We start from the raw sequence: 26,785 nt of genomic DNA on the forward strand, positions 1-26,785 counted from the left end.
GACACCACAGGGCTATTACCCTACTCCGCTGCTACAGAAGCTCATAAGGTTGGAAAGGAACCATCAAAGGAATGTCCCATGGGATCTCTGGCCCAGCATGCTTCCCGTTCTTCTCCTTGAGCTTTATTGCTTTAGTGTTTTCTGTATGGGCAAGTGTTACATGAGGCATCATGATCATTAAAATCCTATTTAAGGTAAATGGGTGGTTTTGAACTTTTATAAGAAACCTATCCAACCTCTTTTCACCTTCCCTTAATTTGATTTGCACCCCTGTTGGCGAAAAGCTCATCTGCGTTCCTTCCACAAGCCACGCTTAGCCTATGTTGGGGCCCAGTTGGCTACCTCGAAAGGCTACTAATGTGATGGGCTGTGCTGTCTGTCCTGAGCCACCTCTTGATGTGCTTAGCCTTCTCAGAGCACAGGACTTTGCCTTCTTGCTGTTTTATTGATGATATTGCACTACATGGGTGTACGGGGAAACTGATGTGAAATCAGTTAAGCCAGTCAGTCAGTGAGACTCCAGTCAGTAATTCTGTCTGTAGTCAGACAGGCAGCCAGTCAGTTAGCTAAACAATCCAAATGTGAGACTGTCTGGCATTCTGGCTGCCCTGCAGCCCGTTTGTCAGCCAGGGTTCAAGTGAGTCAGACTGCTCCGCAAGCAGCCAGCCCATCAATCTGTCCATCTACCAGTCAGCCACTCCGCCTAGGCAGTGGGCAAATAGTCCTGTATTCAATTTGTCAGCCAATGCCATGGCCGCAAAGGAGCTTCTTCTGGCTTCTGAGACCGAATGTCACATGCACACATGTTCACGCCCATGCACACACTGCTCCCGGACAGTCTACGTTCCGGTAACTCTGTAATTTCCCTCCGTACATCTTATCACACCTCATGACCACATTTGGTTCTAAGATTATTTGGTGCATGACTTATTGCCAGCTACATTGTGAGCTCCACAAAGGCAAGGACCTGGTTGTGGTGTTCTGGAATGAGTGACTACAGCTGTCAGATGAGTTGGCTCTTCAGGAGGGGCTCATACTGTGTCAGCTGGCTGGGTGGGCTTGATGGAACACATGCATATTTTAGCTAGAGGGAGCAACACAGGCTGAAGTGTGGAAGGGATGAACTAGCTTGGCAAATAAGTTAATATATATAATTAATAATAAATTAATAAAAAATAAAGTATATGCCATTGTTTGAACACAAGGCGAGGAGTGGTGACGTGAGGAAAGGACATAAACCAAGATGAGACACGTGGTTGAAGATATAGGATAGGTCCAAATCCCGAAGGGTCTTGAACGCTCTTGTAAGGTAACTGGGTTTCATCGCTATTGACAAGGCTCAGTTATAGTAAGAGTTGTGCTTTAGAAAGATCCCTTAAGTAGAAATAGGAAAGTGCAGTAGGAAGACACTGGAAGAAGAAAAGCCAGTTAGGGTGTTACTGGAGGTCCTTAAGTTATTGTCCAGATTATGAGAAGTCACAATTTGAATGACAAAACATACCCACAGGTGAGGCATAAATACACACAGCGGAAGCAGCTTGGGACCAGAGACACAAGGACCCCCAGGCTGAGAGCCCCCGCCCCAAATCTCAGCATCATCACATAGCTTGAGAAGTAAGGAAAAGTCAGTGAGATCCTAAAATAAAGTCATAGCAATGGAAATGTCCATAGTGTTCATGAGTGCCCTGAGTCACACCTAGTGAATCTTGAGTTCTTCCAGTAATGATTGCAGCAACTGTCAACATCCAAACCTCTGTGTGTCTTTCTGCTAAAGATGACAGGGTGAGGCTAGAGGGCATATCTGACTCCCCTGCCCCATTCTACCCTCTTAGTTGTCTGTCTTATGTAGGGCTGACCAATCTATTGTGACTGAGGAGTTTCCATTAACTGGAAGTACAACCATCACCAGTGTCCTTTGCTAATAATGACTGGATAACATTTAATCTGTGGCTACTCTCTTAGTGGAGAAAAGAGCCATTGCTCCTCAATGTGTATTGACTTTTTCCTCCCCATGGTAATTCATGAATTTAATAGACGCATCATTAGTCATTAATTTGTTCTTTCAGTGACACTCCAAATGCCTTATTGTAACATACACAGGAACTGGATATTCAAACACTACTTAATGAATCAAGCTGGGTGCAGGGACACTCTAGAGGCTGAGGCCAGAGAATTTCTGCAGTATGGGACCAATACGGGCTACATAATACAGGCCAACCTAGGCTTCAGGATGAGACCTTGTCTCAAAAAGGTATTTGCCTTATAGCACTATATATGTTTTGAGAAAGGAAAGGGGCTCAAGGGGAAATAAAATGAAACACTGACTCAAGAATCTCAACACAGAGGTCAAAGCTGACCCACCATGGGGAAGACTCAAGAATTGTAGACGAAGCTTGGAGCCTACATAGAGAAAACACTACACAAGAAGAGCTAGCTAAAGAGCAATATGGACAGGGCTGGGGAGATGCCTCAGTGGTTGAAGGCACTTGCTGCTCTTCCAGAGGACCTGAGTTCATTTCCTGGCAGCCACACCAGGCAGCCCACAATCACCTGTAATTTCAGTTCCAGAGGACCTGTCGCCTCTTGTGCCTTCCTTGGCACCTGTATGAATGGAATGAGTGTATGCTACCATGCAGACATATTGACATAAATAAAAGTAAATCTTTAAAAAGAGAGAGACCAATGCAAAGATGGTCAGGATTCACATAACCAGAAGACAGTGTCACCTCACAGAAACAGAGACCACGGACGAATGTCCCAAGCAGAAGGTAATCACTGTTGACAAAAGCATCAAGGTTAATGAGAAGCTGAGGAGGAAAGATTATGAGTTCCAGGCCAGCCTGGGCTGCATAGTGAAATCTTGTCTCAAAACCAAACCAAATAAAACTGCTGTCTCAAATAAACAAAATGTAGCAAGTTACAAGGTGTGTTGAATAGATCAAACTGTGCTCTGGAAGCTGACTTTAACCCACCTCCTGCCTCTACAAATATTCAATAGAACACAGGATGTTCCTTCTTAATTCTTCTGGGCTTTTATTTTGCGGTGCTGGAAATCAAACCTAGGGGCTTACTTGTGTTAGGCAAACAATCTACTACTGAGTCATACCCCCGGTTTGAAACAGGGTTTATTGCAACCCAGGCTGACCTCAAACTCACTAGGCATCCAAAGGTGACCCTGAACTCCTGGTCTTCCTAGCTTCACCTCCAAACACTAGGATGCTGGGCACTGCTACACCTCCCCCGACTTTCTGTTAGTTCTTAACAATGCCCTCTAGCAATCGCAAAAGGTCATGGCTACCCAGAGCCCATGACTCCCTCCTCAGCCAGTCCCACTTTGATTTGATCCAACTTACTCACATGACACCTTTAAAATGATAGAACAAATTTAAAGGTTTCATAAAAGTGCACTGCTGTTTTGTTTATCATTGTAGGAATCTCTGAAACAGTTAAGGAGTTAACTCCAGGATCAATTAGCAGAATGTGATAATATTTCCCATTGTAAGGTTTAAAAACAGCAACAAATGGGGCGGGGGGAGTAGTTTGATTGTAGAGTCTTTGCCCAGAATGCACAAGGTCCTAGATTCCATCTCTAGCATTGAAAAAAAAAATAACAAGAATGCTGTTGGTATGAAATTTTTTGTAAGGAAAAAAAAGAGATCTTTGAGGTTAAATGAATCTGAAATACTAAAATCTTTGATGTTTCATGGAATATATTGGTTAATATATCATAAGATCTTAGAATTTCCAGAGCGAAATTTATCTGCAGCGCTTGTTCAACCTTCCACCCTTAGCTCCAGACCACGGGGCTCTTTGAAGAAACACCAATAAACAGCCACATGCCTTTAATCCTAGGCAGAGTTCGAGGCTAGCCAAGTCTACAGAGTGAGTTCCAAGACAGCCAGGGTTACACAGAGATACTGTGTCTGAAAAAAGGAAAGAAAAGAAAAGAAAAGAAGGAAGGAAGGAAGGAAGGAAGGAGGACGAATAAACTGTCATGGTGGCTCATGCATGTAATTCCATCACTCATAAGACAAAGACAAAAGGATTGCTATGAGTCTGAGGCCAGCCTGGGCTACAAAGTGAATTCCAGACTAGCCAGAGCTACAGAGTGAAAAATGTGTGTCCAAGAAAAGAAAAGAAAAACCAGTGGACATTTTCAGGCTACTTTGGAAAATACAGGAAATAGAGGGGAGATCAGGAAGGCTTAAGCAGGATTTGGAGCAGAAAGGTTTTGTCCCTAAAGTCACAGTCAGGACTCCTATGGACTTGTCTGGATGTTGTCAGGGCATATGGAGAGGAGCAAAGGATACTTCAAGCAGCCAAGGTGCTTACATTCAAGGATATTCCAGGCCATCCCTAGCCTAGATTCCCAGTTTCACCCCCACTCTCCCAGCTGGCCCACACATCTGCTGAGCTCTGACAAACACAAATACAGCCACACAGCAGTCACATGGTCTTACATAATTCTAGGGTTTTTCAGTAAAGGTGGTTCATTAAATGTGTGAGCAAAGGCTTGTTTAATGCTGACGCCTAGAGAAGCCATTACTACAAAGGAATGTTCGTGACAGAAGAAACTGCCTGGCCATGGACCTCGAGGAGGGTTTGGAATGCGCTTCCTGTAACTACTCCGTGTCTTTTCTTTGTTGCTGTCCTCCCAGAATTGCACCTGCCTCTCTCTCGCCTCTCTCCTGCCTTTCCATGTCCTTATGTTTTGAACCATCTCTTCCACAGCCTCTGGTGCTGTTGATGGAGTGGTCTGAAGCCACCAACTTTGCCTGCCTGATTGCGGGGTACTGCCGCCTTCTGCTGGATTCCAGGAAGATGGTCTTCTCCAGGCCTGCCAACCAGCCTCTTCCACCTCCTATGGTCAAAGCAGGTAGGGCTCTGCATCAGTTTTTTGGTTTTGGTTTTAGGTTTGGGTTTTGGTGTGTCTGAGGCCCTCCAGACTCTGAAGTCATGGAGGGGGGCTTCCACCGCCCTAGTGTGCAGCGTGTGCCACCAGTGCCAGCCTGCTTAGCAACAGCCAGAAGTATAGCACACACACACACTACTGATACACCTCACTGGCAAGCACATATAACATTCACATGTACCTATTCCACAAAGGATGCCATTGACGACACACTGTGGTTGAGTCCGTGGATGTATGTAAGGTGAAAGCGGTAATAACATGATACAGTCAATCAAAAAAATTGCACTGGGGGACTAGAGAGATGGCTCAGTGGTTAAAAGCACTTGCTGCTCTTCCAGAGGGCCCAGGATTAATTCTAGCACCCACATGGCAGCTCACATCTGTCTGTAACTCCAGTTCCAGGGGATTCGACTTCCTCACGCAGACACACAAGCAGGCAAAATACCAATGTACATAAAATAAAAATTTTTTTAAAAAAGAATTGCACTGGCCAGGTATGATAGCACATATGTGTAATGGTACATGATTGTAATGCCAGCTACTGAGGAGGCAGAGGCAGAAAGAGTTCAAGGCCAGCCAAGACTACATTTTTTAAAAAAAAAAAAAAAAAAAAAAGCTTTCTCAAAAAGGATTAGATTGACTCTAAGACACAGCTTTAGTAATCTAGGAGAGATTTGTGCCTCTTCTGGCTTCATTGAAATAACGTTGAAAATGAAAATAAGACCTTCCTTTTTGTTCATCATATTGCAGATTGACAGAAGTATCTGGAATACGAAATCACTGAAGGCTGGGAGTAGGGGAGACTGGGCATGCCCAAAAGAAGTCTTGGAAATAGAAGGGGAGGTCCATAAAGAACAAATGCAGCTTCTAAGCAGGCGTCCCAGTTAGGCAATCTAGTATGGCTACTTCTCACAGATGTTCTGGTGATGGTACAGAGGCCTTGAAACAAAAAAGCTGTCCAGCCCAGGTGCTCCTGCTCAAAACAAGTGGGAGGAGCAGAGGGTGACAGAGAGCTGGGCTCTCCATGTGTTAGATCTCAGGCTTGCTCACCTATGCACAGTAAGTCTTCCTGGCCCAAGCATCACTGTCAGAACGTAAGCAGCACCCAGAGTTCACCCTTGCCATAAACTGGACACTGTCTCCATTCACCCTTGCCACTTGACCGCTATTAAACCTTCAAAGCTTCTTGGTTTGGGCTCACTGCACCTGCTGGAGATCATGGTATCTGAGAATAGAAACCCAGCTCCTAGAGGGCTCATTATCTCCCATTTTAAACATTGTTCTTTTTTTTTTATTGATTTTTCGAGACAGGGTTTCTCCGTAGCTTCTAGACCAGGCTGGCCTCGAACTCACAGAGATCCGCCTGCCTCACGCATAGCAGGTCCAGCTTTCAATCTCAGGTCACTGTTCACAGCAGTTGAAAGGCAGCTCATCACATGCAGATTTGGAAGAGGATTGCTGGTCCCAAAGAAACTGCTGTCCACATCGTAGATGAAAGGAACTGAATTGGAGCAGGAAGAAACTGGGGGTGAGGGTTTGCCTGCCTCCAGATGACTAGCTCCAAGAAGTGTCTGGGCTTTTCAAACTTCTACACAGATGGTCAGATGTTGGAAGAAACTATTGTTCACATTCTCATTGTCACCTGTGGCCCTCTTCTGGCTAATCACATCCAAGTAAACTGTGCCTCTTACTGAGCAGGAAGGGAAGGGACAAAAGAAAGGATAAGGCAGAAGGATGAACCTGGGGCCAGTCGAGGTTGGACCGGATGGAATAGTGAAAGCGGTCCAGGTTTCTCCCCTCTGAGAGGGCAGTCGGCATGGTTATGCAGTCCCGCTCTGTGGGACAATTATCTGCCATGCCATCAGCACCCTAGCTAATGCTGGTTGCCAATATTTCCCTTACTATGGAGACTGTGGCACCAGGGCCAGTACACGGGCTGCACATGTCCCTTCGGCCTCACTGAGCATCTTCCATGTGTCTTCCGTGTTGCTCTGTCAAAGCCGGGTCTGCTTTCCTGGATTCTCTTGAAGCTAGGCATGACTTTCCCACCCCATCTTCAAGCCTGCAATTACTGAGAAGCTCCTTGCACAGCTGCAGAGTGGCAGAAGTTCAGGACTTCCCTAGCAAATGGGCCTGTGTCTCCATAAGGAGCCACTGTGGTGCCGCAGCTTTACCAAGTTCCTCCTTAGAATGGAAAGAGGTAGCTCAGAGGCAGAAGCAAATAGAAAAGCTCTGTTCCTCTTTCTTCAGACCAGAAAGCTAGGAACTTATGCTGGATAGCACCTCCATGGAGACTGGGCAGGCGTTTGGAGCCAGTTTCTTGACCTTCTGAATGGCTAAGTGCCAGGTTGATAGCAGGAACTAACAGTGTTCTTGCTACGTGACCCTCCTGGCTTGACCCCAATTCAGCAAATGCCAGGCTGATCTGCACATCTTTTCTTGTGCCCACTAAGAAGAGAAGAGTACCACTGAGGACTTCAGCTCAAGTTGCAATGGATTCATAGTTCCTTCTTGGCCTTGGAGACCTTTACGATGACCTTCCAAAGCTGAGGTGGTTTTCTTCCATGGGCTCACACTTACATTCTAGAACAGAAGTTCCAGTGCCCACCATGATCCTTTAGCAAAGGCTGTAGCGGAGAGGCATCTAGCCATGCCTAGTGGTAAAGGCACATAATCCCAGCTTCTTTGAAGGTTGAGGCACAAAGATTGCAAGTTCAAGGTCTGCCTCAACACCAGGCCTACGGAAAGAAGAGGTGTTCTCACAGCTTGGGCTGGGCTTTTCCCAGGCACCAAAGTCAAAAATCCCCTCAGGCCACGGTCTCTGTGGAAAGGAGGAAAAAGTCTGGCCTCACAGAAGCTGTTGGTTCCTAACTAGCCAAGCTCAGGACTCAGTCTACCAGGCCAAAAGGATGTTGTTAACCCTGCACCAGGGGCAGGAAGCACCGCTTCTTTGCAAACCTGGAAAAACAGAAGAATGGGAGGATGGTAGGGAAGGAATCCACTCCCTCACAGCACTTGACCAAAGCAAACATTTCCCTTATTTGCTAAACAGATGTTTCTCAAGGACCCGCCATGACAGACATTGGGAATACAGCTGGGCATGACAGCTGTGATCCTTTTGGTGGTTGCCTTCACATAGCTTACAGTCTAGTGGGGAAAAGATGGCAGATGGTTCAGGTATGAGGACAGTACAGTAAGTCGCTTGTCATTTACATCGAACGAATGCAGCAGCCCTAATAGCACCTGCATTTGAGAGCCAAAGACCCACTGAAGTGGCAAGAAATCCAGAAGCAGGGCCAGCAAGATAGCTCAGTACAGGCACACGCCACCAAGATTGAAGGCCTAAATTCAATCCCCAGGACCCACATGGTGGAAGGAGAGAGCCAACCCCCACCATGCACATGTTGTACCCATGCACCTACATGAATACACTCATGCATGCACACAGACAGCTTCCATCTCTTCCCAGCCCTGAGGTCCCTGTTTCCGCTGGGTAACCTAAGAAAATAAGCCTTTGGAAATCCCCTTTAGGATATCAGTTAGAGAAACTCACTCTACATTTTCTAACATGTTTAGAAACAGTTTACTGTGCTGCACTGAATCGTCTTATTTTGTATACACATATGTATGTCTATATGTATATGCAGACATTACCAGTTTTCATGTACATATAAGCCAGCAAGCTGAGTGTGGTGATTCATGTCTATGATCACAACACCCAGGAGGCTGGTGTAGGAGGATTACAAATTCAAAACCAGCCTAGGCTACAAAATGAGATCCTGCCCCCACCCCACCCTCCAAAAAAACACCCAGAAACATTCGTAGAAAGTTAGAGTGAACATAGTACTCTTTTCTTTTCTTTTCTTCTTTTTTTTGATGATTCAGAAAGACCATGAGATTCTTGCAAGGCTTCTATGTCATGAGTATGACCAATGAACACGACACTATAAAAATACACCGGGGCCAAGTCTACAAAGCTGCTTGAGTCAAACTTGTATTGGCTGTATGTATAGTGTAAATATGTGCATGTCTCATGTATATATTGTATATTCATAGCATATATATTAGCATAATTCTAGTCAATTCTCTGCCCTATTCTTTGCAAGCAATTTTGAGTCGACCTTGTGAGTGACTGAGTACAGACGGGTAAACTAGGGCACCTCCACCCCCCTGCTTAGGGAAAGCTGATGAGCAATTCAGATAGATTTACAAGGTGAGAGGCAAGCTGTCCCAACCATCAACCAAATGCACCTGACTTTACCCCGGTACTTGTAACCTGTCTAGAGGAGACTCGGGATTCCCTAGACACATTCTCTCCTGGAAGTCATAATACCAATGGTGGGCTAGACATCACCTGACCTTGGCAGGGTAGTATGGGAAAATATTTCTTCCTTCAGGGAAGCCAACCATCTTTAGAACTCCAGTCTTTATCTAAGAGACAAGAGTTGTCACTTGCTTATTGGCTATAGCCATGGGAGCCACCTCTGATAGCAGCGCGTTGCCAGGTGGCTACCCTGATGGCTCAGTTGTCTCCTAGGTAGTTATCATCTGGAGCTTTTCTAGTCCTGCAGATGATGCCTTCAGCTAGAGACACATCATAAACCAAGGGCTTATTGCCCTTTTGCACTTCCTTAACTCTCAGAGGCCTGGATGGAAGGTGGATCGTTAAGAACTAATTCCTCAACTGATCCAGGGTTTCCTGCATCCGCCAGTAAGACATGAATCAAGCCCACACAGTGTGATTACATTGAATCTGTATAAAGGTGAATAACAGGGGCTGGAGAGATGGCTCAGAGTTAAGAGCATTGCCTGCTCTTCCAGAGGTCCTGAGTTCAATTCCCAGCACCCACATGGTGGCTCACAGTCATCTGTAATGAGATCTGGTGTCCTCTTCTGGCCAGCAAGAATACAGACAGACAGAACACTGTATACATAATAAATAAATTTAAAAAATAAAATAAAGGTGAATAACATGCTCTATAGAAAACTCTTGGCATGTAAAGGCAGAGAGACTTGGGTCCCAATCCCTTCTCCGTCGTACCTTCACTGTATATACATGGACAGATCACATAAACAGCCTCAGTTTACCTGTCATTAAAATGGGGGAGTAATAATAATATAGACACTACACACCTTCTGAGAGATTTGACAAGATAACGTGACATAAACTACATAAAGTCCTTTCACAATGCAAAACACTTTTTAAAAAAAAATCTTTTCTTAAGAGTTCAAAGTTCATCATGTGCCAAGTCACCACGTTTTTTGGTTTTGTTTTTTAACTTTCGTTTTTGAAGATTTCTTGGTAGATAAAGAAGTGGGGAAGATCCAAGAAAAGTTGGGAAAGGAGTATGACACCACACCCAGATCTGTGGAGGAATCAGGCTTTTGTTTGTTTGTGGCGGACTTCTCAACCGGCGAGAAAAAACAACCACCACATCAGGATTCCACTCAGATCACGCTTTACTGGAGTACCCTTGATTGATGGGGAGCATGAAACAAAAGGGGCAGGAAACGAGGGGCAGGAAGGGAAGGGTAGGAAGCGAAGGGGCAGGGAGCTAAGGGGAGAGACAGCATGAAGCGAAGGGGCGAAGGGCAGTAAGGCAGCTGCTTAAATAGGGAATTGGCACATGGGTCACCCTGTGATTGGCTGCCACCAACAGCTGACACCAGACCGCATCGGGATAGGCTCAAGGATCCTCATCCACCGCGCATGTGGGAAGTGGGGGACACGCAGCTCTCAAAGGCATAGCCAAATATGGAATTGTTTATTTCCAACAAGACAGGATGTCAGCGCCATCTTGTAATGGCGATCCTGTCTGGCTCACTACAGTTTGTTTGTTTGTTTGTTGTTGTTGTTTTTGAGCAATGGTCTCACTATATTATCCTGGCTGGTCCGGAACTCACTATATAGACCAGGCTATTCTTGAACTCACAAAGATCCATTCATCTCTATTCTAAGTGCTGGCATTAAAGGCATGTGCCACCATGCCTGGATGAGAGGTTTTATTTTTACAAGCAGAATTATCCATATATAATCTCCAAGCCATAAAAAAATGTTTCATTTAAAATTTATAGATCCATTTGTTTTGAGACAGGGTCTCACTATGTATCCCTGGATTGCATGGAACTCGCTATGTTGACCAGCCTGACCTCAAACTCACAAAAATTTGCTGCCTCTGCTTCCCCAGTGCAAGATTAAAGGCCTGTGCCAACATGCCTGGGTACAGTCCCATTTTTAGTATATTTAGTATAGCCAGGCAGCAATGGCACATGCCTTTAATCCTAGCACTCAGGAGGCAGAGGCAGTAGATCTTTGTGAGTTCTAGGCCAGCCTGCTCTACAAAGCGAGTTCTAGGACAGCTTAGAGCTATATTACACGGAGAATATATATATATATATATATATTATAAATATACATATATAAATATATTATATTAATGTAATGTATATTTAGCATGTTTATAGGGTCAGCAACCATCTAGTTTAGACCATTTTTATCACTTAAGCTGGGTCTGATAGCACAGTCCTGTAATCACATCTACTGGTTAGGCTGAGTATGGAATATCAAGGACTACATGGGCTATAAAGTGAGTTCAAGGCCAACCTGAGTAAGTTACTGTTAGCTTGTCTCAAAATAAGAAGTAACAAGAGCATGCATGATGCATCAGGTTCAACCCCAAGTATAAAAAAAAATTTACCGCTCCTAAAGAGAAAAAAACCCAATATGCAGGAATAAGAATCCCTCCACATATTGTATCCTGTCTGCTACCCATGCCAAGCAGCCACTGCTCTGAAGCTTTCTCTCTATAATGTTGCTTGTTCTGAGTGTTTTACATAAATGTTATCATGCAATAGTCTTTTGTGCTTTGCTATTTCACTTAGCATAGTATTTTCAAAGGTTATTCATGTTATATCATACAGCTATACTTTGTTCCCTTTTAATTATATAATATGCTTATATAGAATACATCTTATTTATCGGTTCATTGGTTGATAGACATTTGGGTTGCTTTTACCTTTTAACTATTAAAAATAATGATGTTGGACATTCATGTCCAACTTTTTTTGAGGATGTAGGTTTTTATTTCTCTTCATTATAAGCCTAGGTGCAGAGCATACAGTCAAATGATAAATCCTACCAATAATAGTAGAGAAGAATAACTTCATCAGATCTTCACCAATATTTGTTATTACTTGTCTTGTTACAGTCATCATAGTGGATAGAAGAGACAGCTACTGATGTTTATTTGCAGTTCGTGAGTGGTCAATGATATTGAGCATCTTTCATGGGTTCATTGGCCTTCAATGTGTCTTCTTTTTTTTGTTTTGTTTTTTTTGGGTTGTTTTTTTGTTTTATTGAGAAAAAAACAATTTCCGCCTCCTCCCAGCCTCCCACTCCTCCCCCCCCACTCCTCTCCCCGTCCCCCACTCCTCTCCCTCTCCCCCCACTCCTCTCCCCCTCCCTCTCAAGTCTGAAGAGCAGTCAGGGTTCCTTGCCCTGTGGAAAGTCCAAAGTCCTCCCCCCCCATCCTGGTTTAGGAAGGTGAACATCCAAACTGGCTAGGCTCCCACACAGCCAGAACATGAAGTAGGATCAAAACCCAGTGCCATTGTCCTTGGCTTCTCAGCAGCCCTCATTGTCCGCCATATTCAGAGAGTCCGGTTTTATCCCCTGCTTTTTCAGTCACAGTCCAGCTGGCCTTGGTGAGCTCCCAATAGATCAGCCCCACTGTCTCCGTGGGTGGGTGCACCCCTCTTGGTCCTGACTTCCTTGCTCGTCTTCTCCCTCCTTCTGTTCCTCATTGGGACTTTGGGAGCTCAGTCCAGTACTCCAGTGTGGATCTCTGTCTCTATCTCCATCCATCGCCAGATTAAGGTTCCGTCCAGATGGAATTCCTCAGCCTCAATGTGTCTTCTTTAGTGACATATCCATTCAAAACCTTTGTACATTTTTAAATTGGACCATTGGTCATAAATATGTTAGTTTGTTTATGCACATTTAATGCTATTGCACTGACTGTCAATATTATATTATCTTGATTATTATTGCTTTGTAGCAAATTTTGAAATCATTATCTTCATTCCTTTTTCTCCTTTTTCAAGATTGTTTTAGTTTATTCTGTGTACTTTGAGATTCAATGTGACTCTTAGAATTGACTTGTCAATTTTCTACAAAGTCAGCTGGGATTCTGATAAGGATTATGTTGAGTCAGTAGATCAGTTCGAGATGTATTGCCATCTTAAGTTGACAGTGGTGCAATATGAAGCCTGCTAGTCCGTGAATGTAGAATTTTTCCACTTACTTGTCTAATTTGTTTCACTAATGCCTTACAAACTTCAGTATACAAGTCTTGCTATTTTTTTTAAAAAAATGTTCCAAGTGTTTGATACTCATTATGTGTAGTAAGTCATTTAACTATTCTTTTGAGCTCAAAGTTTCACAGAACTATCAGCTCAAAAATCATTTTCTTATATTGATATGGGTTTATAAATAATGTATTTTTAGGTTCAGTATGGTGACATACACCTTTAATACTAGTACTGAGGAGGTAGAAACAGGCAAATCTGCATGAGTTCAAGGCTAATTTGGTCTACACAGCAAGTTCCAGGCCATCCAGTGATGTTACCCTGTCTCAAAAGAAAGTATGTTTTTAAATAATGATTTAACACTTTTTATAGCATACTATAAGAATGCTATATCCCACCCACCAGTTTCTAAATAAGCATTCTGAGGCTTAATATTAATTACAAACTGTTTGACCTATTAGTTCAGGCTTATTATTAACTAGCTCTTACAACTTGAATTAACCCATTTCTATTATTCTATATTTTACCATGAGGCTCATGGCTTGTTACCTCACATCTTGCTTCTCCCTGACTCCACCTTCTTTCTCCCTTTATCTCTGCTTAGATTCCATGCCTGGCTATGCTCTGTCCTGCCATGGGCAAAGCAACTTCTGTATTAACTATGGTAATAAAACACATTCACAGCATACAGAGGGGCACCCACATCAGGCAACAATAACATCAATAATTCTGGGATGATGCATCAGGGGCCACAGTGAGCACATGGGGGCTTGAGAGTCAGACAGAGGTGAAATCTTAAACCAAGCAAGTCGAGGTATGCAAGCCAATGAGCTTGAAAGACAGAAGCAGAAGAACCAGGAGTTTCAGGGCCATCCTCTGCTACACAGCAGTTCATGGTTGGCCTGAGCTACACAAGACCTTATCTCAAAACCAAGAAATGACCAAACACAAAATAAGTGAAATCTTGCTCCACTAAGGTCATCTCATAGTGTAGGCCAAATTTCCTGACCTAGGTCCTTGCCTCACCTACAAAAGCCCAAGACCCTTCTCCATCTTCCCTGTCCACTGGTTTGTGACATCTGTGATTATAGCAATCATGTATAATATTTAAAGATTTATCAAACATTTTCGAATATTTTACTTTTCAAAAAACATTTTTCATGCCAGACATGGTGGTATATACCTATAATCTCAGCACTCAGGAGACAGGGCAGGGGAAATATCTCAGTTAAAGGCCAATGTGGTCTAAATAGTGAGGTCCAGGGCAGCCAGGACCATGGAGAAAGACCCTGTCTCAACAAAAAAAAATATTTTTAATTGACATACAAAATAATAGTTCTCATTACATCGTTTTCATGTGTACATATTGTTATAATTTCATCAATAACTCTCCCCACTATCCTCCCATACCCCCCTCATCTTTCACTCATTTCCTTTATTCTAGGTCAGTCAGAAATACATAGCAGACCTTGTTATCCCTCCAAGGGTTATGGGGAAAAGCAGAGGTGATATCCATTAATTACTTACCATGAAAGCAAGGATCTGAATTTGATTCACAGTTCCCACGTAAGGGCTAGGCACAGTGGCATGTATCTATAATCCCAGCACTGGGGAGGCGAAGGCAGGAGGCTGTGGGACAAGGTGGCCAGTGAGTCTAGCTAAATTAATGAACTTCAGGTTCTGTGAGAGACCTTATCTTAAGAACCAGAGAGTTGGCAGGATGGCTCAGTTGGTAAAGGTACCTGCCACCAAGTCTGACAACCTGAGTTCCATTCCTGGAACCCACAGGATGAAAGGAGAGAACCAACTTCTGCAAATTGCCCTTTGACCCCCATAAGCACATTGTGGCATGCATGCATGCATATGAGCAAGTATGTTTGATGTGCGCATGAACACACACACACGCATTCATATGCACACACAATGGGGAGGATGTAATTTAAAATATTTTTTGAATGAATAAATAAGTGTAAAATAGGAGGAGAGAAGTTGAGGAATACACCTAACATTGACCTCTGGCCTCCATTTGTTCAAGTGCATACACACACAAACACACACACACACACACACACACACACACACACACACACCAAGGGTTAAGAATATAGCTCAATTGGTAGAGTGCTTGCTTCGTATACATAAAACCCTGACTTCAATGCCCAGCACTACACTAACTGGGTGTGATGATATCTAACGATGACATCAGCTTCCATGAAACAGAGGAAAGAGGATCAGAAGTTCAAGAACATCCCTGGAAACAAAAGACCCTGTCTCAAAAAACAGAACCAATTCCACTGTGTATATGTATCACGTTTCTTCCTTTTTTTTCTCCCCCCCCCCTTTGATTTCATGCCTAGCAGAAACAGAGTCTTATATATTCTAAAATTTCCTTGAACTTGCTGGATAGCCAAAGATGACAGGATTATCTTCAACTCCTGATCCTCCTGCCTCCACCTCCCGAATGCTGTGATTATAGGCATGCGGCATTTTAACCAGCTTTCTTCTTTTTTTAAATGTGGTGCAGGCAACAAACCCAGGGTTGGGTGCATGCAAAGCAACTGCACTCCCAGCTGAGCTATATCCTAAGACTCCTGGGAAAGCTTTTTTTTTCTTTTTTGTTTTTTTGAGACAGGGTTTGTCTATGTAACCTTATCTGTCCTAGAACTCACTCTGTAGACCAGACTGGTCTTGAACTCACAGAGATTCACCTGCCTCTGCCTCCCAAGTGCTGGGATTAAAGGCCACCACAGCCTGTCAAGGGCTTTTTTAACAAATAACATTTACTATGTTGAAGAAATTCCCTTCGAGTCTAGTTTGTTGAGCTTTATCCCTATAAGGCTCTGGTTTTTTTCAAATGTTTTTATACCTTTCAAAATGAGCATGTCTATTTTATTCTCTATTATCATGCTATATTGCATGAATTAATAATTGATTTTTCAGGGCTCAAGAGATTGGCCAGTGGTTAAGAGCACCACTGGCTACCCTTCTAGAAAACGCAAGTTTGATTCCCAGCAGATATCTGACATCTCACAACCCTCTGTAACTCTAGTCCCAGGGGGTCTAATACTCTTTTCTGGCTTCCATGGGCACCAGGCACTCAAGTGATATATAGACATTATGCAGGCAAAATACCCATACACATAAAATAAATTTTTTTTTAAATATTTATTTATTTATTATGTATACAATGTTCTGTCTGTGTGTATGTCTGCAGGCCAGAAGAGGGCACCAGACCTCATTACAGATGGTTGTGAGCCTCCATGTGGTTGCTGGGAATTGAACTCAGGACCTTTGGAAGAGCAGGCAATGCTCTTAACCACTGAGCCATCTCTCCAGCCCCATAAAATAAATTTTTAAAATAATTGATTTTTCATGTCAAAACGACTTTGCATTGATGCAGTAAATACCCACTAGTATGCAATTACTGCTAAGTAATTCTTTTTATGTGTTTCTAGGTTCCATTTGCTGGTATTTTGTTGATGGATTTTGTGTCTATATTTGTAGACATTTTGCTTGTAAGATACAGTGGTCTATAGTTTAATTGTGATGTCTTTCTTCGGTTTTTGTATTAAGATAATACTAGCCTCAGAATAGCTGAGGGGTATTTTGGCCCCCTTTTACTTTTCTCCTTGTTTTATTTTGAAGACAGTGCCTCGCTATAGCCAAGACTGGCCCAGGACTCACTATATAGCTTAGGCTGGCCTCTGATTAGTTCATGGTGATCTTTCTGCCTCAGTCTCTCCAGTGCTGGATGGTGAAAACAAAAGGGCAGGAGTTCAAGGCCAGTTTCAGAAACACAGTATTCTTAAGACTCTATCTACTTGAATTGCAGGTACTTCTTTCAATTCAGACCAGTTTTACCATCATGTATTAGGGACTCAATTGCTGGGTGCCTGTACTATATGTTTCTGTCCTAGCTATACATGTTAGTAAAAGGTAACACTGACACATTGATCTGGCCTTGATCTGGAGTTTGAAAAGCATTTAATATTTGGTTTTCCAATACCATGGCCACCATGATGATTAGCTATACAAATTCTGAAGCCTCTCCAACCTGGACTCAATCTTAGGTTGCTGCTTAAAACTCATGTGACCTTATGTCTGTCCCTTCCTTTGTTAAATGGGGATATTGATACCTGCCTCACTGGTTTGGGAATAAAGAATGGGATTACATGTAATTTATCGTGTCTTGATTAGTTAGTTTGGTTTTGTTTGTTTGTTTGTTTGTTTGAAACAAGGTCATCTGAATCCCAAACTGGTTTCAAACTCACTGTGTAGCCGAGGACTTCCTTGAATGACTCCTGATCATTTTACCTATACTTCCCAAGATGTGGGATTACAGGCATGTGCTATCACGGCCAGCTTTGTGATGGCTTTTCACCTGTCTGCGGCTAGCAGAGCAGGCTTGCATCGCCTGAGTGTAGCCTCCTAGATGATGTGAGATGAGTTCCCAAAACAGTATGATAGAGAACATACTCAGAGATAGAATTTGCTGCGGATAGGGCTCGGATGCACATACCTGCTATCAAGAGCATGAATACAGGACAGTAGTAAGCTTTAAGGATTATAGGAATCATGTCCCATGCTCATTCCACATACAACACCCCACCATACCTCTCTTACACACTACAAATTCTGATGGGCTCCTGGCATAGGCACTTTTGAAATGCAAGTTCTTGGGACTTGTACTAGCCAGGTTGGAGGTTTGTCTGTTTAGTTTTGAATTTTTTTTTTTTTGGTTTTTCAAGACAGGGTTTCTCTGTAGCTTTCGAGCCTGTCCTGGAGCTAGCTCTTGTAGACCAGGCTGGCCTCGAACTCGGAGAGATCCGCCTGCCTTTGCCTCCCGAGTGCTGGGATTAAAGGCGTGCGCCACCACCGCCCAGCTTAATTTTGATTTTTTTTGCTTGTTTGTCTCCTTGGTTTCTGAGACACAGTCTCATATCATAGCCCAGGCTGCAGCTTACAGTGTAGCCTAGGGTTACCTCAAACACATGGTAGTCCTTCTCCATCAGTCTTCTAAGTGTGAGCTACCATGCTCAGCTTGTACTAGCCGGTTTAACACCTTCTCAGCAAACACAGTAACTTCTCATTAGCAATTTCTTGGACTAGAAGAGATCCAAGATAACAGGAGAGCTACAGAGTATTGGCAGTAGGTATGGCTTGACAAAGAGTATAGGGGCAGTGACAGAAAAGGGAACAGATCCTAACATAAACATAAAGCAAACCTCATCTCCTTAGGTATGTTTCCAGCAGATTCTCAAACAGCCAGATCCACGGAAAATCTTGTGGTATCTGACCTCAAAGCATGCTTTTCCCTTTTCAGAGCTGATGAGACTTTTGCATCCCTGGCCATCACATTTTATTCACTCTGCTTTCAGTATCAGCAGTGACATGGTCCATCTGATCCCCTCTCCCTAATCTCTAGATCTCTAGCAGTAGGCTCTCTCTCTCTCTCTCCATCCCTCCCTCCCTCCCTCCCCCTCCCTCCCTCCCCCTCCCTCTCTCCCTCCTTCCCTCCCTCCCTCCCTTCCTCCCTCTCTCCCTCCCTCCCTCTCCCTCTCTCCCTCCCTCCCTCCCCCCTCCCTCCCTCTCCCTCCCTCCCTCCCTCCCTCCCTCCCTCTCTCTCTCCCTCCTTCCCCCCTCCTCTCTCTCTCTCTCTCTCTCTCTCTTCCTCTCTCTCTCTCTTTGCCGAAGGGGCTCAGCTACCATCCTCAGCAGCAGGCTCAACCATGCTTTTTTTGTTTTTGGTTTTTAGATCCCATGCACAGCGCCCATCGCCCTGTCACTGGGGGCCACCTGGGGAAAAAGGAGAGTAGTTATGTGGGCAGCGTGGGCACCAGCCCTAGGAAGTCGAGCCGATGCGCGACCCCACCTGCCGACCCTGAGCTTGTCAGCTTCTGCTACCTCCACATGCGGGAACAAAGGAAGGAGCAAGAAAGCAGGACAGATGTCAACGAGAACCTAATCTTCTTTGAAGAAACCAGACCCCGGACCAAATCGGACCCCACATCCAAAAGCTCTGGCCAAGGTTATGAGATGATTCCTGATGACTTCGATGCAGCCAGCCTAGACCATGAACCCTGTGCCAGCAGGGCCCGGTCCTACACTTTGGACAATTCCCTTGGGGCTGAAGCCCTGAATTTCTACTGTGACTCTTGCAAAGTCAAACTCCAGGAGCAGCAGGGGCCTCGAAAAGGTGGGAGGCCTGGCTCCTCTCGGGACAATATGGTAGACCTAATGTCCCTCCCACCACCAGGAAGTGAGGAAGAAGAGGAAGAGGAAGATGAGACAACTTCTCTGTTGCCTGCCATTGCAGCTCCACCCCCTGGTTTCCGAGACAACAGCTCTGATGAGGATGATTCCAAGCGCAGAGCTGTTCAAAGTCAGGAGCAAGGACGTCACCTGCGTGGGCTCCTGTATGATGAGATTCCAGTGACGCTGATTGACAGTGTACAGACCCGGACAGTACAAGATCATGCCCAGGAGCTGGATGATGCTCTGGTGTCTACTCTGCAGGCTCTAGAAGCCCTGGCTGCTTCAGAGGATGGACCCCATCCTCCACCCCAACAGACTGCAGGTAATAAATAGCCCAGTCTTCCTTCTTCTTGACTCTTCCTTCTTCTGGTCCAGGAATGTCCAGTAGGTAGCACTGCTTCTTTTCAAACAGTTGTTTGAGTGACGATGGCATATCAAAGGCAATGAATTGGCAGCAATAGCTTAGGTCTAAGAAAAAGGAAGCTGCAGAGAAGAGATGCAGTTCTAGTTAGAGCTCTGTCCCTCATGATCGCATATCTCTAGACAGTTATTGCACATGGAACCCACAATAGCTATAGATCAAGGCCAGGACTGAGGAACAGGAAGATAGAAGAGACCCAAAAAACAGACAAAGAACAGCAACATGCTCCAAAAGACCAATTCATTTCCAAAATGACCTGTGATCAGGACTGCCAAGAGCTATCTCTACGCAGGGCTGGGGTCTTTAGCCTGTCTGAGAACATGAACTCTGAGGCACATGCAACAGAGTCCTAGTTTCTTTACTCACAGGCAGTGCGACTCATGGCAAGGCACTTACTCTCTTGGGTGTGTCACCATGGCAATTGCAACACACAGCATGAAGATTAAATGACATCACTCAGACAGAACACTTAGTCGCACTACCACCCCCCCCCCCAGTGAGGGATCAATAATCAGTAGCTATCTGTTAACTATTAATTGGTAGAAGAACCATGCTGCATGCTTGTTATTCTCTATTATAGATGTCTGCAAATCCATCTCCTGAAAGGCACACATATGTGTACACACACACACACACACCTTTTTAAAAACCTTATCTTTGGGTAGCCCCCTGAATGTTTGTCCCCAACCCAGGCTGGCATTGGTCTTCACACATCAGGTGCTCCAAAACTGGTGTCCAGGTCCAAGGCCCACGTGACTGCCAGAGAGAGAAGCTCGGCTAAACGGCCTCAGCTGCAAGAACTGTAGACAGGCCTGGCCAGATGAGGAGGAGCCGAACAGCACCTCTCTTTGCCAACTCTCTTCAGGACAATTAACAGAAATTTCCTAGCTGTTGAATCTAAAAACAGCACTGATTGGCATGTTGTTTTACATGTTAATTTACCACCAAACTGCCAAGATCTTCTTTTTTGGTATTCCTTTTTTTGGATTCCAACCTTTCACACCCCCTTCTCACATCTTGTTCCGCTTTGTGTGCACTCTTCTTGGCTCCTCCCCCTCAGCCCTACAGTTTTCTCTGGCTTGACTGGGTTTTCCCCAGCGTGAAATACTGCTGCTACCTACCACTTCTCCAGGAACACTCGAGATATGGTTGGAAAAGACCTCGATACTAGTAAACGTGACAAGTCCCATTCTTGTTCCTCTAGGTCTGATTGTGCTGGCCACAATCACTCCTGAATCATCGCTGGACTCGGGCCATGAAACCAACTCTTCAGAGCTCACAGATATGTCAGAGATGATGTCGGCCATGAAGCAGCACCAGAATGCCACCTACTTCCTGGCCCAGCACCTCAACAAGGACAGCCTCCTTGCCCGAAAGGACCTGCCCTTCAGAATCCAGAGCTGCTCAGCTCAGGCTGTGCTCACCGCCCCTTATGCCCTTGGGCCCCCAGATCCCAACCCATCCCTCCAGCCAGCTGTCACTGGCCAGAGTCCTGGTCCCCCTGGTGCCTGGAGAAAGCTGCCTCAGTCAGAAGCCCAGGTGCAGGGAGAGAGAACATACTCCCTGGCCGTGCATCCAGCCCTGTCCCCACAACTTAGTGAGCAGAAGAATCTGAGCCTGCTTCCCCCAGTTCCTGAGGACAAAGGGCCAGGCCACACTAGGGCAGGCCTAGAGATGTCACTGAGAGCAGCCACACCATCCCTCGGTGAAGAGCAGGTCTCAGAGCTAAGGGAAAACTTGCCCAAGGAAGTCAGGTTGAGCCCTAAGCTTATGCTGGACCCAAAAGGCAATGTGACCCCAGCCATCATCTCGGCTACCCTACAGCAGGTAGTACACAGTAAGGGTCTAGCCACTCCTGGCACAGCCTTGGCAACACCCTCCAACAGAGGGGAGAGAAGGCTAGAGGCTGGCATGGGGAGGCCTGAGGTCACCATGAGCAGGCCAGAAGTTAGCCTGATGAGCAGCAATGCCAACAAGAATCTGAAGTTTAAAATGAGCCCTGGTGCCCTGGAGACCACACGGAATTCTCAGCAGCAGCTGGGCGCAGAGATCTCTGCCAGCCCCAGAGCATCCACAAGCAGCCGGCCTGACAACCTCCACCTTTCCCCACAAGAGGACAGGTTTCCTGTTCAAAGTTTCCCTCCTAAGAGCTATCTATCCAGAGCAAGTCGAGACTCGGTGGGCAAGCAAGCTACCGGGGAGGTGGCAGGCAAGCTTGGGCCAGAGGGTGCTAAGCCTCCCCCTAACAAGCAGAGCACAGTCTCTGGCCTTGGGGAGAAAGGGCACCTGGAGAGCATATCCAAAAGCAGCAAGTTTGAGGAGACCAGCCTAGTTCCCCGGGCTGGCTATCCCATGGCTCTGCAGAGCCCTAGCTGCCAGGCTCGAAGCTACAGCCCTAGCTGCCAGGCTCGAAGCTACAGCCCTAGCTGCCAGGCTCGAAGCCACAGCCCCAGCAGCCTGGCCCGTGGCCCCAGTCCCAGCTACCATCCTAGAGGCCAGAGCCCAATGAGGCCTCTGGCCACCAGCCGTCAGGTCAGCACCATGCCCTCTAGGAAGCTTGAAACGACCCTGGATGGAGCCCATGCGGCCTCTGAAGGCCCCACAAAGCCCAAGTCATCCCGAGGTCCTTTCCGACTGCGCAACTTATTCTCTGCCACCTTTCCTACCCGCCAGAAGAAAGAAACAGATGAGCAACAGGCCCAGCTGCAGAAGGTAAAGCAGTATGAATTGGAGTTCCTTGAGGAACTTCTAAAGCCACCAAGCCAGGGGGATATTTCAGGCACAGAGTACCTGCAACCCCCAGCACCTGGCCGCTGCAGCTGCCAGCTGCGTAGTAGCCCTGTGCAGCAGGGACCTGGCATGTCTCGTGAACAGAGACGCAGCTGTGACTGCAAGCGCATCTGCCGAGGAGGACGGCCTCAAGCTGCCCAGACCCCAGTGCCTGCTGGCCTTCGGGAGAGGGAGAGGGTCCTGCCTACCCAGAGGCAGCCAGAAGCTGGCCCAGGCTTGATCCTTGGTAGTCCCATCAATGCCCAGCGCATCCGTTCTACCAGTCTGGAGTCCCGTGAGTGCCGGTCAGACCCTGAGAGTGGTGTTTCTTGCCTGAGCACCTGTGCCTCGGGGGGTGAGTGTTTGGGAGACCCCAACTACAGGAAACTGATGCACCGCTACAGTAACAGTGAGCTGGACCAGGGTGACAGGGCCTCCCTGACCTCAGATGTCTACCCGCACCCCCCCTTGGGAATGCTGCCTAGAGAGGTCAAGGAGATAGATACAGGCCTCCCACTAGTCTTGGGTCCAAAAGGCAAGCGTGCAGAGTCACCAACTCTTGGAGAGCCCTCCTACGTCCAAGTGGCCCCTGAGAGCAAAGGCCCCAGGCAAATGGCTGTGTTTTCACTGCCAGAGGAGGTATACCGCAGGCCAGCCGATCTAGATGAGGACAGTGAAACCAGCAAGTGCTGTTCTATCCGCTACTGCTTCTATTACCGCAAGTGTGACATGGCAGATGATGCCAGCGACGGCAAGGACGAGCTCTCCTATTCCATTCCCATGAAGATTCTGCCTGGCATGAAGTTGGACGAGCAGGTGGTGCCTGTGGTGAGCAGAACCCTGCAGGTCCTGGATGCCGCCACCTGCAGCAGCAGCCCCGAGGCCTCTCACACCCAGGAAATCGACCTTCAGGTTTCCACCTTTGAGGGGAGCCTGGCTAAAATCAATGCGTTACGGGCTCATGCCTATGGCCTCCCTGACGGCTTCCTGGCAGCCCGCCTGGACACCAATGAGCTGCTGACAGTCTTGCGGCAGTGTGTGGCCAGCCCCGAGGCACGTGCCCCCAAGCCCTATGTCTCTCAGATTTCTGAGTACAAGCTTGAGCTAGCTCTCAAGTTCAAGGAGCTCCGGGCCTCCTGCCGCCGGGTAGCCAATGTGGACAAGAGCCCCACTCACATGCTGGCGGCCATCACAGGCAGCTTCCAGGTGCTGAGCAGCCTCATTGAGACCTTTGTGCGGCTGGTGTTGATCGTGCGCTCGGAGGCCCAGCGCCAGGAGCTGCTGGCCAAAGTAGAAGAAGTCGTGAGGAATTACACCTTCCTGCTGCATGCAGCTGAGGAGTCCACAGCCAGGAACCTTAACCAGCAGCAGCAGCAGCAGCAGCAGCAGCAGCAGCAGCAGCAGCAGCAGCAGCAACAGCAACAGCAACAACAGCAGCAGCAGCAGCAGCAGCCAGCGCTGCCACCACTGTCGCTGCCAGCAGCCACAGGGCACCCACCAGGCTCCCCATCATCGACTGTTATGAGCACATTCACACACTCCTTAAAAACCCTTATTAAGTAGGGCACTTGCCTAGGCTTGTCCCCTCCCCACCCATTGGTCCCAGGTTTGAGCTTTGTGGTCTTTGCATCTTGTGGTGAGTGTGTGTGTGTGTGTGTGTGTGTGTGTGTGTGTGTGTGTGTGTTGGGCCAGTCAGGGTCCAAGAGCCTAACAGTCTCTGAGGAGTGAAAACTCCCTAGACCAAGGCTCTTTATTAAGGGCTGCAGGCTTAGCTGCTGCCCTGGGTGTCCTCACCCCTTCTTGGCCTCTGGGCGTCACTGTGAGGGCAAAGGCCCCTCGCCATTATGCCCACCAAAGAGTTGTATTTTATCTCTTCTCTGGGGCTGGTAGGTGACATCAGGTTCACATCCTGCTCTGAGTTGGGCACCAGGGGAGCCAGAACCTGGAGCTCCTCCTAGCATCTGTTGCCTCACAGAGGGCAGTGACAATAGCAGTAGGCCACAGCGCCAAGCCAAGGAGAGAGGGAGCTTGTTCCAGATGCTCCAACCCACCATGGGCTCCCTAGCATCTGGCAGGAGCCACTTCAAGGGCCAGTGCCCAGGTGGGAGATGTGCAGAATACAGCCACTACGGGTTGTCAGTGGCTGGCTCAACAGGCTGGCAGCCTTGGGAGCCCTTGCCCCCAGGTTCAATAGCTCTATACCAGCCAACCCCAAAGTGCCCTGCCCCTCACTGATGGGCAGGACAGCTCAGTTCATTAGGGAGCAAGCCTCTGAGATCACCTCACTTGTTTTGGGTAAGGTACCTGGTGAAAATGTCTGCTCTGGGGAACCCCAGCGCAGGTGTCCGAGCCTGCCCGGCTCAGCCCAGCCCTGTGCAGGAGCTGTTGCCTGAGGTATGTGGCTCCTCTTTCAACATCTCTACCAGATAGAGTTAGGAGTTTGACGTAGCTACGGATTGGGATGGGGGGTGGGGGGAGGGGGGAGGGGTGGGGGTGTTGATGACTATATCTTAAACTTCTGGAAGCTAGCGTGATATGTTAATCCTGAGTATATGCTTTTGGCTGTGTATTGACCCTGTGGATTTGTGTCTCTAAGAAAAGAAGCTGAGCGCCTTACCCGGTGCAGACCAGCACCTCTCCCTCTCTGGAACCATCTGGAAGGGAATTCACAGTGTAGTATCTCCTTGACACTCATCTATTGCCGCTGCTTCCACTACCACCAACACCAACACCGTCACTGCTGCCACCACTGCTGCCGCTGCCGCCATCACCCCCACCCCCCACCCCGCCCCAGCCCTTCTGGGAGTGAAGACACGGAGTCCCTACAGTTATCCTACTGTAGGAGGCAAAGAAAGCCAATGTTTCTTCTGTATAGATTGCTTCTTGTCCACTTCTCCATCACTGCTTGTTTCCCACACACTCCCACCCAGTGTCGGTCTCTCTTTCATCACTGTGTGAGAGGCCTATGTGAAATCTCTTGTTCTTATGTGAGTTTTATAAGATGTACACTGTGCCGAGCCCCTGCCTATCCTTGTAATCCCCGCGCAATAAAGCCTCCTGAGTGGCAAGGTCTCCCCGCAAGGAGGAGGGTCACCCTTTTACAGAAGCCAGCCTCCCTTCCCTGTCTCTCCCCCCACAGGACCAAAATGTTTAATGGGCCAGAGATGCAGCCAGTGGGGAACCCTTTCCCGCCCGACCACTGCCAGCAGAGTTCTGGCATGGTCTTCCTCTTCTCCCAACTTCTTGATCCTACCTACACCTTCGCCACTCAGACCCTGCCACTGTCATTTCATCGCGGTCATTCACCTCTCCCTCAGCCTCACGGAGAGGGAACATTTTCTAAATGTCTGTATATAATATATATACTACATAAATATATAAATTATATATTACACTAATTTATGTCTTGTTTTTCCAACAAGAATGATTAAATCTATTCATCTTATGATCCCAATAAGTCTTTGGAGTGCCTTTCTCTGGATGTCCTTGTCTCCTTGAACTGTTAATTGGGAGTAGACCTTGGTTCCTCCTGCATCTTTGTCCCCTGGTACATGGGCTCAGTTGGGTGATAAGAGCGAAGGATCGCACTCCTCCCACGCACAGTGGATCCTTGTTTCTCTTAGAAAACACCTGATGGCTACAAATGTAAGATGTTTCTTACTTTCTATCTGTCATGGAACCTCTGGTTTGCCTGGCCCCACAGTTGTGACCTCAAAAATGAAGGGTTTTGTCTCAACAAAAGCACAGTGTGCTCCGCTCCTAGTGGATCAAAGAGTCTGAGAGTTAGAGGACCAGTTCTGAGCTCAGCTCTGGTTTTCTGGCATTTAGGATGGGGAAATCTCCTGCAACAGGCTCTGGATGATTTTGCAGTGGGAGGTGGGGTTGGTTTAGATAGGATAGAAGTATCAGAATCCTGCCAGGAGGTATTGGCATAAATCTTTAATCCCAGCACTCAGGAGGCAGAGGCAGGTGGAACTCTGTGAGTTTAAGGCCAGCCTGGTCTACAAGAGCTAGTTTCAGGACAGGCTCCGAAGCTACAGAGAAATCCTGTCTCGAAAACCCAAGGGGGAGAGAGAGAGAGAGAGAGAGAGAGAGAGAGAGAGAGAGAGAGAGAGAGGCGG

At 46.7% G+C, this 26,785-nt stretch overlaps 1 protein-coding gene across 1 annotated transcript in view; it reads left to right on the plus strand.

The window, feature by feature from the left end:
- The window catches only part of LOC121437046 (FERM and PDZ domain-containing protein 3-like), a 75,922-nt gene extending 51,428 nt beyond the window's left edge, over positions 1-24,494 (plus strand). Inside the window, exons 12-14 of the mRNA XM_041636909.1 lie at positions 4,732-4,876; positions 18,975-19,796; positions 21,100-24,494. Of these exons, the coding sequence (XP_041492843.1) occupies positions 4,732-4,876; positions 18,975-19,796; positions 21,100-24,227 (4,095 nt within the window). The 3' untranslated portion in view covers positions 24,228-24,494. The remainder of the gene's footprint in view (positions 1-4,731; positions 4,877-18,974; positions 19,797-21,099) is intronic.
- Positions 24,495-26,785: the final 2,291 nt, after the last annotated feature.

The sequence above is a fragment of the Microtus oregoni genome, unplaced genomic scaffold, assembly GCF_018167655.1.
Source record: "Microtus oregoni isolate MIOR12 unplaced genomic scaffold, Mior012 000050F_ref0000143, whole genome shotgun sequence".
Classification (NCBI taxonomy): domain Eukaryota; kingdom Metazoa; phylum Chordata; class Mammalia; order Rodentia; family Cricetidae; genus Microtus; species Microtus oregoni.